The 12893-nt window shown below is 33.6% G+C and overlaps 1 protein-coding gene across 1 annotated transcript; it reads left to right on the plus strand.

The window, feature by feature from the left end:
- The first annotated feature begins 2858 nt into the window (after positions 1–2858).
- On the plus strand, positions 2859–10457 carry LOC140431669 (uncharacterized). The gene is made up of 3 exons (XM_072519559.1): positions 2859–3037; positions 6454–6552; positions 10097–10457. Exons 1-3 carry the CDS (start codon positions 2986–2988, stop codon positions 10378–10380), a joined length of 435 nt encoding a protein of 144 aa, XP_072375660.1. The 5' UTR covers positions 2859–2985; the 3' UTR covers positions 10381–10457.
- The last annotated feature ends 2436 nt before the right edge of the window (positions 10458–12893 follow it).

Genomic DNA, 12893 nt, shown 5'->3' on the forward strand with positions numbered 1-12893 from the left:
GGTGACGAAACGTGGGTGGCCTACGTCACACCAGAATCGAAACAACAATCCATGGAATGGCGACATTCATCATCACCCAAAAGAGTGAAGTTTAAGCAAACAATTTCTGCCCGGAAAAATCATGTGCACAGTTTTTTGGGACAGAAAGGGGTATTGCTAGTGGAGTTTCTGCCTCGTAATGAGACAATCAATGCAGCGTCTTATTGTGAGACATTGAAAAATCTGCGTCGTGCAATCCAGAACAAAAGACGTGGCAAGTTGAGTAAGGGTATCGTTTTGCTGCATGACAATGCCCGTCCACATGTGGCTAATCAGACCAAAGATCTCATCAAACCATTTAAATGGGAAACTCTAGATCATCCTCCATACAGCCCTGATCTGGCGCCCAGCGACTACCATTTGTTCCAGCACTTGAAGAAACACCTGGGCGGTCAGCGTCTTCAAGACGATAACGAAGTCAAAACATTTGTGATGCAGTGGTTAATAAGTCAGGCGGCAGAATTTTATCAGGAGGGTATTCAAAAACTGGTTCCACGTTATGACAAGTGCCTCAATATTCACGGAAATTATGTAGAAAAGAAGATTAAGGTACAGGCTTTCATGTAAAAATAAAATTATTGCCATATCTTTGCACATCTTTTTTTAATTCCAAAACGGTACTTACTTAAAAAACACGCCTCGTATAATAATAATTTATTATGTAGAAAAAGCGTTGAATTTTGGTTAACCAGACAGTTCAACTGGTTATTACCAAATTATATTTGCTCAAAAAAAAATTAAAAAATGGGTCCAACAAACAAAAAGACAAAAAAAAAATATATATTAAAAAACAAAGTATAATCAACCTGATAAAGACTACGGACTAAATGCAGAAGAGTTAGTTCAGTTGTCAGATGAAGACAAAAAAACTGGAATTTTTAAAAAAATTACAAAAAAATATCTCAGAAAGAAAAGAGATTTTTAATAATACAACGACTCAAAATAACAGTGCTTTATGGTTTATTGAAAGTCAACAACGATTAACGTCCAGCAATTTCGGAAAAATATGTAAATTGCGAGGCAAATCAGACAGAACTAAAACAGTGGCAGCAATATTGAATCCAACGTTTTATGGAAATAGATTTACGGAATACGGAATTGCGAACGAACTTAAAGCAAAAAAAAAATTGTTAGAAACAATTTTATATATAAATATTGAACTATCAGGCCTTTTCATACATGATGAATATCCCTTTCTTGCAGCTAGTCCTGATGGTTTAATAGGTGACTCAGGCGTAGTCGAAATCAAATATCCATGTAAAGCAAGAGAACTTACGCCTGAAGAAGCTATTGAACAAAAAAAACTTCAATTTTGCCAACTAATTAATTATCCTTCACTTCCATATACTTTAGTATTTTCATTCTCTATTGCATCTTTAGGCCATAAATCTTTGCTGAAATTGGACATTTAATTTGGATAATAATATTACCTATGAGTCGATCAGGTGTTGCAGCTAAAAAACGATATTCCCGATGAACAAAAATTCCTGATGGGCAAATATCTAAAGCAAGCATTTCGCTTAATTCTTGTACTGCAATAGATTGTTTTTTCTATTCCATAGGCTGTGAATTTATTTCCTTTATAAGCATTTGAAATACTGTCTTTGGCAACCTAATAGACGTAAATCCTTTATTTTATGAAAATATTGCGCTATTGCGCCCATAACGAAGCCATTTTATTGTTGCTTCTTAAAAGACAGAGAAGATTATTTTTTCACGTTAAGAACGGCTATGAATAACTGTTCTGATGAGACTTATTAAGTCGAAATACGTATCAACAGATACATAGACGCTTTGTACGTGAAATCAAATCTTTGCTGTCTTTTTCATTTTATTCGGATCTACTCTGTATGAGTACAAGAAACAAATTCGTTAAGGAACGCGCTATCTCAGAGTTGTCGTGGAATGCTAATTTTAGATTCCCCATGTCTCTATTAACATCTTTATCAACGTCTGTTATACCTTGCATTTATAGAAGGTTCAGATTAAAGCAGAAATCTGAATTTGTTTCGAAACTATCTTACCGATTTTTCCTTTTATTTTAATTTCATGAATGTTTTTATTCGCCACATCTCAACATTTTTCATTTCAGAATATTTATCATCAAACCGTAATCTACGTTAAAAGCCAATTTGTCAGTAAAAAAAGTAACAAAAAAAAACAAAAGCAAATATAAGACATAAAAAAACGAATTCAGCAATACTGTGACCTCAAAATATCTTAGAATAGAATATAATAGAATAGAATAGAATATCTCAAAATTGAAGACCGCCCGCTCGTTTTATTGTATAGACCCAAGACTTTTCACCACAGGGGGTGGGTATCCCGGTTGTAAGTAGGTATAAAGCTTAACTCTAGTACAAGAGGACGTTTAGAATATTCTTCGTGAATGGATTTTATTTTCGTAAAGAGAGATATTTTTGAAATAGAGATTCTACTGAATGTAACCGTTAGGATTTTCGAGGATAAGCCTTAATGTAATTTTAGACGAGTTATAGACCAATGTCGCACTAAAAAGTCACCTTGTATATGTTCTAAAAAATGTAAAAAACTGTTGTCTAGTGCTTGAGGTAATTTTTTAAATTATTTTAATTCTTTATCAACGAATAATGGCCAGGGACTTAATGATACACCAGTGAAGTATTTAGTCATTAATTGAAATAGCAAAATATTAAAAAACTGCAAAACAATAGCTGACGTAATTCAAAATATAATTTTTTAACTAAGTGATTAACACATTTAAAAAAAATAAACACATAAAAATTTATATTAGGTATAGATACCACAGTGCTGTATCAGATACATACATAATGTATTTATTTGTAAAACCTCAATAACTCACGTTCCAAATAAGTTCAGTAGTTTCGCAGATACAATACAACAGTGCAATCCAAAGTAACGACCAACGATAATTGAAGACAATAATTGTCGTTACAATTGACTAACATGAAGCAAAAGACCTCCAATATTCTCTTAGCGGTGTTTGTTTTTCATTTAGGTAAGTTTTTTTATGATTTTGTTCTACTATAAACTTAATATGTAGTATTAGCAGATAGTACGCCAAAACGTTTAGAGTCGATGGTAATATTATTTTGATAATTTCTATATCCTATGTCATCATTTTTTGTTTGAGAGTACAAGTTATACTTTAAATCTCAATGAGTGATATGGATATTCCTTCTTCTTTTCGTGCCAAGAGAACTTCTTTAAGTAACCGCTTCCTAACCGATTCTTTGCAATGTGAAATATCTATTCTACACTAAGGTTAGTCCAATCTCTGGCATTACTTAGCCCAGATTTCCCTTTTTTCATCTATTCTTCCTTACATGATTGAGTGTAAGAGAAAGTATTTATCATTGCGAAGTATGTACCACAGGTTATGATGTTTTTCTTATTTTAATTGTCTTCAGGAGTATTCTATCCTGTCCAATGCCTCTTAACACTTGTTCATTTGTGATTCAACTGACGAAAGGATTTTAAAAATAAATCTGTAATTTCGAATACCTCCAAACGCGCTATCTCAGAGTTTTTAATGTCCAATGAACCACAATCTAATGGCCACACTTAATTTCTTATTTGTGAACATTGAGTTGTACGTTACAAATCTTTTCCCCCAACTCTATTTCCTTTTTTAGTTCTTTCCCATCTTCTTCTTCAAGTGCCATCTCTGCGGCGGAGGTCAGCAATCATCAGAGCTATTCGGACTTTTGAGACGGCTGCTCTGAAAAGTTCATTTGATCTACATCCATACCACTCTCTCAGGTTGCGCAGCCATGACATTCTACGCCTCCCTATGCTTTTCTTTCTTTGGATCTTTCCCTGTATAATTAGTTGGAGCAAGGTGTATTTCTCTCCACGTGTAATATGTCCGAGATATTCCAATTTTCTTGTTTTAATTATATTTAAAACTTCTATTTCTTTATTCATCCTTCTCAGAACCTCTTTGTTTATGATGTGTTCTGTCCACGATATTTTCAGAATTCTATATACCACAGCTCGAATGATTCCAGTTTTTTTATTGATGTCGCATTCAAGGTCCAAGATTCCATTCCATGAAATAAAGTCGAAAAAACATAGCACCTCGCCAACCTAACTCTGAGTTCCAATTTTAAATCTGCTCTAGCCTTTTCTATTCTGATTTTAATCTCCTGAGTGTAATCATTTGTGGAGTTAATCATTGTTCCTAGATATGCATATTTGTCCACTTGTTCGACGTTGGTTCCGTTTCTTAGAAGATACTCGTTATTTCTTTGAGTTTTCGATATTCTCATAAATTTCGTCTTCTTGACATTCATTGTTAGACCATACTCTTTTCTATACTCCGCTATTCTGGTCACCAGTCTCTGAAGATCTTTAATATTTTCAGCTAAGATCACAGTGTCGTCCGCATATCTAATGTTGTTAATGGGAACTCCATTTACCTTTATTCCAGCTGTTTCACCCTCAAGAGCGTTTTTCAGGATCTCTTCGGAGTAGGTATTAAAAAGAATTGGCGACAATACGCATCTTTGTTTCACTCCACATCATATTTCTTCTTTCCCATAGTGCTTCCTAAAATATTAGTTAATACATTAATTTAACAATTGTGGTAATAGTAAACATCTCTGATTTGATTAGAGTAATATCCTTAGTATCTAGGTTTATGCTTATTAATTGGACTCAGTCAAACGCTTCTTGGAAAACTATGGAACATACAAACACACTTTTATTATATTCCTTTCATTTGGAATAGTAACGTCATTATAAACATTGCTTCTCTTGTGCCCACTCCCAGGATTTTTAACGTGTAGCTGATAAGGCTAATTAATTAGTCAGCACTGATGGCAGGATTAAGGATTATTTTTCTTGGGCAAGAAACTCTTCATCTGGTATTTAAAATATTAATTAAAAGTAATTTATATATTAAAATATTTGAATGAAATAATGAAATAAATAAAATAAATTATATAAAATTCAATAAAATTTAATAAAATTATATAAAATTACATTAAACACACTTAAATAAAATTAAACAAAATTTAGCAAAACTAAGTAAAATTAAGTAAACTTAAATAAAATTAAATAAAACTAAATCAAAGATTTTAAAATTAAATAAAATTAAATACCTACAACTAAATAAAATTAACTAAAATTATACAAAATTAAAAAAAATAATAAAAAATTATCAAAATTAACAAAAAATCATTAAAAATCATAACAAAATATAAAAAATTAAATAAAACTGTATAAAATTATAAAAATTTATAAAAAAATTTAAAAAATTATAAAAAATTATAAAAATTAAATAAAATCAAATCAAATTAAATAAAATTGAATAAAATTAAATACCTACAATTAAATGAAATTAACTAAAATTATACAAAATTAAAAAAAAAATAATAAAAAATTATCAAAATTAACAAAAAATCATTAAAAATTATAACAAAATATAAAAAATTTAATAAAACTATATAAAATTATAAAAATTTATAAGAAAATTTAAAAAATTAGAAAAATTTATAAGAAATTATAAAAATTAAATAAAATCAAATCAAATTAAATAAAATTGAATAAAATTGAATAAAATTAAATAAAATTAAACAAAATTAAGTAAAACGAAATAAAATTAAAAACAATTAAATAAAAATATTTCAAATTAAATAAAATTAATTAAAATTAAATAAATTAAAATAAAATTAAATAAAAATAAATCAAAGTTTTTAAAATTAAATAAAATTAAATACCTACAATTAAATGAAATTAACTAAAATTATACAAAATTTAAAAAAAATAATAAAAAATTATCAAAATTAACAAAAAATTATTCAAAATTATAACAAAATATAAAAAATTAAATAAAACTATATAAAATTAGAAAAATTTATAAAAAAATTTAAAAAATTATAAAAATTAAATAAAATCAAATCAAATTAAATAAAATTGAATAAAATTGAATAAAATTAAATAAAATTAAGCAAAACTAAGTAAAACAAAATAAAATTAAATAAATTAAAATAAAAATAAATCTATAGAATCTCTGAATTTTCTACCTCTATACCAATATGTATCCATAGCACATATACAAATGGAACTACAACTCATCAATAAATGGCCAATATGCCAAATTTTGAAAATTCCAATTACTGCGTTATCTTGCCTACAATAATAGGCACTCACATTGCTGTGAAGCAATATGAGCTGTTGTAGAGCTAGGTAGACCTTCCTTTTAAAACAAACCACCTTTACCCAATAGACCGAATCTTCTGCTGCTGCTATGACTCATAGAAACATACCCATAAGCATGCTCGAATATCCAACACAGGCGATTAGGCTCTTAATAGATTTTACTTAATATTTTTATTTAATAAATACAATAATTTATTATTCTTTGTATATTAATTTTAATATTAATTACATTTACAATATTTTATTTAGTCATAACGATTGCAAGCGGAAACAGCCTTCATAAAACATGGTTAGAAAAATATCGAAAATGCCTTAACGACAACACTCCAGACAAAAGACACTGTGTAGGTAAGTAATTAAAGATCTTGTTTATGTTGTTAATTTAAGAATAAATAAGTAGATATTTTTTAACATAATTCAAATACAATTTGGTCTGCAGAAAGACGTTTGAGATTTAATTTCAATGCAGGGCTCCTGCTATCCGCTTATACGTATTTCGACCTTATTAGGTATGCTGGGAACTATGCGAGTCACGATGTCTGCTCATAAAGATGAAACGCGGATCCACAAGGAGAAGTATGGATTCAAACTTCTCCCGAACAAAAAGGAAGAACCGTGCCGGTGAAGTTCCTGAACGTGCATGAAACTGGTATTGAAGATGTAGGAGCTGGCAAGAGAAAACGTGGAAATCCACACGCCGGCAGCTCTGGAAGTTGAGACATCGAGGAGAATTATGGAATGGGCTGCAAGAGGAAGGGATGTGACGATCACGCTCCTAGGTAAAAAAACAACAAGAAGGTGGGCCAACATCAACACCACCAAGCCCAAAGAACAAAATGGAGTCATTTTGCAAAACCAAAGAAAAATCCTTTGTGAATCTAATGACAGAAGTAAAAAACAAACTGACAGGAAGAGAAGAGAGATTGACATAAAAAGGATCAGACAGACTAGCGACCGAGAAATATCACTGGAGTTGGGCGGAGGATGAGAAATGGCGGAGGAAGTGAAAAAACTCCTCTCTGATAATACATGCGTGTGGAGAGCAGTGGCAAAAGGAGGCATCGTGAAGAGAAGAATCTTGGTACAGGAAATCGCACCCAATACAACAAAAGAGGCGATCCAAAAGGCCACAGAGGAAGCAGCTGGCAAAGATCGGGCCTGTGACATCATAAAAATTGGGACCGAGATACGAGGCGCAGTAAGAGGGATGATGAGTGCCGTAATGGATGTGGATGAAAACGCTGCCGAAAAATCTTGAAAATGAAACGAATAAAAGTAGACTACACATCCTGCCGAGTAATATAATCAAGGGTAGAAATACCGAGATTCCTGAGATGTCTCGCCTTTGGACACAAACAATGACACTGCAAGAGCAGAACAGAAGAGGATGTTGCTTCCAATATGGCAAAGAATACAAGAATATGCCCAAAAGTTCAACCGACTGGTTGAAAATAGGAATCACTGAGGACTAGTCCCATGAAGAGTACGAGAGCGGAAAAGAGAGCACGAAAGAAGTCCAAGGCTTAGAAATGGCAAACAAAGGAAACAGGACTCAAGAGCTGACGGTGCTCCAAACTAACGTGGGAACAGCAAGATTAGCACATGATCTTGTGTGCTGGTGACGGAAAGAAAACCAACAGCGGTGAAGAGAAGACGATGGTTTGTAGATATGACCGAGAGGGCTGCTGTACGAATCTACAATAGGAAGCTGCGAGTGTATGAAATTAAGCCGAAAGAACGATACGTGATTGTTCGGATGGAGGGGGTGCGACTAGTCTGCTGTTATATTTCTCTAAACGTGACGGTGGGTGAGTACGAGATAAAGATGGACGAGATCATGCAGGAATTGGGAAATACTAGGAAGTGGGTACTCTAGACCTAGTGGTTCTGAACACAGGAGCCTACGTTTGTTAGGAGAGGTACAGGTACGTACATCGACGTGACCATGGCAACACAAGGAATAGCGGCGAAAGCAATAGGCTGGAAGGTTTTGCCAGACTACACCGAAACTGAACATCGGTACATCGAGTTCTCAATAACCGGAACGGGGACCACAAACGCGGTCCGTGCATCCTGGACGTCGGGGGCAGATGCGGCAGATCGGAATGACTGGAAAGTATATAAGGAGCTGATTAAATGGAGAGTGAGCATAATGCAGGGTCAATCACCGACGGTGTAAAGACCGGAGAGAGTTATTAAAGAAGCGATGCAAGGAAGCAAGACAGGTCGCCAAGATGTCAACAGGATGCCATACTGGTGGAATGCGGACATCGAGGCACTAAGAAATGAATGTACAGCAATAAGAAGAAGGTTAACGAGAGCAAGAGGCAGAACAGGGATCAACCCTGACCTCATCGAGGAGATCGAGGAAGAGTACCACGTAAGGAAGAGGGAACTTTAAAGGAAAATACGTACAGAAAAAAGAAGGCACTGAAGGCAAGAGCTGTGTGAAAAGCTGGATGAGGACATCAAGGAGAGAATCAATCTCTCTCCTGTTGAAAACAAGAATGTAGCTTTGACCAATTTTTAAATAATTTTAAACTGTTTGTCCTTGTTTAGTGTAGTGTTTGTACAGTTTTATGTATAATGTTATGTTTATTACATTCTGCACTTGTTGGATAGCTTAAAATTGACGAAATGCCCCTGAGGATGCTTTAGATAGCGAAAGTACTCGGGCAAGATTAAATTAAGAAAAGTGTGCTCGATATCTGCCTTTCATTTTATCAAAATTATTCTTAATCTAAATATACTTTCAAATATCAATAATATTTTGACATGACCTTCCTTCTTATCTTTATTTGGTAACACACCTGTACGAAAAGGAAATTTTTTTACTCATTAAAAATTTCGAAAACTGAATAAAAATTAACAAAATTAGTACATGAGGGTTATATATTATGATAAAAATTAATATTTTTGCATATCTTTAATTTAAATTTATTACTGACAAATTATACGTCCTTGATTATAAGTAGGAGTTTTTGGTATAGATAATTTTAGTGATTAACTAACTAAATTCTACCCTGGGGTTCTAAACTTCTTATTAAATTTTGTTGTAATCTGCTAACTCTAAAGTAATGCTATCTATCGATGATAAATATTACCTATGTTTCAGATAGAGCTCTCTACAATACAATTTGATGGAGGCAGTTCAAGATATAATTCTTGTTTAACAAGATTTTTCATACGTTTAGGCAAAAATATTTAACGTTTTATGGCAAATATTTTCCACTTTTACAGTTTTATATATGTTGTTAATAAAAATTTTTCCGGTTTCTTACCGGTAGCTTTATTATAAGCTGGACCATATTATTTTTTTCTATTGTGGCAAAACTGAACATTCAAAAATTTTCAAAAAATTCATAAGTATTTCTTATAATCATATCTTGATGCTGTAAAAAAATTAACAAAATCCTATGTTTGGTTTTTCCGCTTTATACTTGGAAAAAGCTATCTCAGAGTCGAAAACGAAAACATGAAGTTTGCTTAAAATTTGTCAAAATACTTCTAGTCATCACATATACCTTCTCAAATTTTTTCAAATTTTTTGAATGTGTAGTTTGTCTTTTGGGAGGAGCAGATCAACCTTAAGGTTTTATTCGAGATTTTTTCAGGGAATTTCGTGTTGAAAAACTCGACGTTCATGACTTCGCTGGCGATATCCAGAACATATGTTCGTGTAGAAAAATAACTGCGGCATCACTTTAAGAAGACAGATTACATGTATTAGCACAATTTTTATCTTGTAAAGCTATTATGATAATTATTAATTGAGACTTTTGTTATTTATATAGTTAGTTAGTTGTTTTCGTTTGTACGTAAACGTAACGTAAAAACGCAAAAACGTAACAATATTTTAATACAATTTTATAGAGACATAATTCTTTTTCAGCTTCATTTAATGAACTGGACACGAATGGTGACGGTAGAATATCCAAAGAAGAATCCGAACCGTTTATTCAAAAACTTTCAAAAAGTTACGCTGCAGAAGAAAACCCCAACCCTGAAGATTCACCGTTCGCCGAGATGATGGCTGCTCTTATTGCTGATCAAATTAAGGGTTATTTAACAACATTCTTCGATGAAGCAGATGAAAATGGAGATGGTAAAATCACGCTGGATGAATTTAAGAATGCAACTAAGTATTGGAAATTAAAGGATACAAAATTACCATAGGCAAATTAATGGATAAGAATGATCCAGTTAATTCTTTTGACTGAAGTTCTTTTATAATAAATAAAATATAAGAATTATTGTTTTTTAATATTTATAAAACAGATACACACACATACACATTCGCCATATATATTATGATTTGCCAATTTGGACCTTTTATATGTTTAATCGATTTGATATGCCTTTGGCTTAATTTTGCAAAAACAAATGAATTTATTTTAATTAAAATTTGATCTCAGGGCTCCTTTTCTCGTTAATTATAATAAGTGGCTTCAAAGTATTCTTTAAGCAGTTGCCTTTGAGGAAAGATTTTTCTAAACAAGATTGAATTATTGCGTAGGGACATTGGTCAAATGACAGAATATATACGAGGAATAACAAGTAGAAAAGTCATTAAAAGAGCTGATCAAATAATTTTAAGCACTGCAAGATACTCGCAATATGATCCAGAAAATAACACAGCCCAACAGTGCCTGGATACATTAAAAAAAACTCTCCGTTTATTCAGGACGACTAAGGAGGTACAGTGGAACACACCTCTATACATGGCTTTTGTTGATTTTGAACGTGCCTTTGATAGCTTGTCTCACACTGCTGTATGGAAAATTTTAGAGCTAAGAAACATCCCGCAAAAAATAATTTCTATTATAAAGTCACTATATACTGATGTGAAATGCAGCGTGACACACAATGGGATCAACAGTGACGAATTCGACGTACTTACTGGAGTTAGACAGGGATGCGTGCTTTCTCCGTTCCTTTTTAACATAGCTATAGACAATGTTCTCTCCAAACTAGACTCCGACACAAGAGGGATACAATGGACGTTAACCACACGCTTAAGCGATCTAGAATACGTGGACGATATCTGCCTATTAGGTCAAAGGTTCCAAGATCTGGCTTACCAATTGGAAACACTTGCCCCTGAAGCCAATAAAATAGGTTTGAAAATCAATATTAGTAAAACCAAGTCCATGAGAATAAATGCAAGGAACAACACGCTATTTACTATCGACAATATGCAGATTGAAAATGTGGAAAGCTTTACGTATCTTGGAAGTGTCATAACAGAAAACGGAGGTCAACTTAGTGAGTTTGATAGAGGCCGTATAATGGGACTTCGGGAAGCTGGACTTTCTTTTCGGGAAGTTGCAGTTAGAGTGCAAAGAAGTGTAGACACCGTGGTTAGGTGTTGTCGGGCATGGCTTCAAGAAGGCCGAACGCAAAGAGCAAGGGACACTGGACGCCGCCGTAGAACAACAGACCGTGAAGATCGCCGCCTAAGATTATTAGCCTTAAGAGACTGTTTCTCCACTACCAGCTCCATTGCAAATGAATGGTTTGCAGAACACAGAAGATCTTTTGGTATGCGAAGTGTTTACCGAAGAATGAGAAGTTTTGGCCCGTTTTCATACCGACCATACTGGGTCCTCCCTTCAACTCCAGAACACCGCCGTAATCGCCTTCAGTGGTGCAGGGAACTGTCACTCTGGAATCAGGAATGGAACAGTATTGTCTTTAGTAACGAGTCTCGATTTTGTTTAGGCATGCACGATGGTCGAGCAAGGGTTAGAAGGCGACGTGGTGAAAGGAGGAATCCACAGTTTTTTGTTGAAAGACATGTTCATCACACTGTTGGAGTTATGGTTTGGGGTGCTATAGCTTATGGTTCCAGGTCACCTTTAATCTTCATCAGAGGTAACATGAACGCGCAGCGTTATATCCAAGAAGTTCTAGAACCCCACCTTCTACCCTATCTTGACACCTTGCCAAATCCAACTTTCCAACAAGATAATGCCCGACCACATGTTGCAAGAGTCACAATAGACTTCTTTCAACATATTGATGTCACATTGTTAGCATGGCCACCAAGATCTCCCGACTTATCCCCAATTGAGCACGTGTGGGATATGATGTGTAAGAGATTGCTCAATTTGCAACGTCCTCCCCACACTCTACAAGCACTTCGAGAGGAGTTAGTGGTTGCCTGGAATGAGATACCACAAGAGGACATTGAAATATATCGTCAAAAACCCTCAGGTCCAAAACGACAAATGCCGATATAGATGTCAAGCCCAAGAAACCATCCAACATCTTACAAGGGGCTGCCAGGCATTTGCTGCAACTGAATATAAGGAACGGCATGAAGCAGTAGGGAAGATCCTCCATCAAGAGATAGCTTTTAAACTGGGACTTCTACAAAACTATGCAGAAAGCTGTACTACTCTCAACGTCCAGATGTGTTCGAAAATTTTATACAGGTATAAATAGTCTTTGAATAAATAAATTATTATTGACAAACATGTGAGAGTCTCGAACAATACATATCCACCCTTGACGTAGTGTTTTATTTACATTATTAACTAAAATGTTGAGAAATATGTAGTATTTGTTTAAATAATCTTCCCTATAGTGTTCTAGTAGATACAATCTGTAGATAATTTCCGCATTTATTTCTAAGCATTTAAGTAATTGGAAAAATTTATCGGATAGACAAAGGGTCTTCTTACGCC

The sequence above is a fragment of the Diabrotica undecimpunctata genome, unplaced genomic scaffold (assembly GCF_040954645.1).
Source record: "Diabrotica undecimpunctata isolate CICGRU unplaced genomic scaffold, icDiaUnde3 ctg00001674.1, whole genome shotgun sequence".
NCBI classification, from domain to species: Eukaryota; Metazoa; Arthropoda; class Insecta; order Coleoptera; family Chrysomelidae; genus Diabrotica; species Diabrotica undecimpunctata.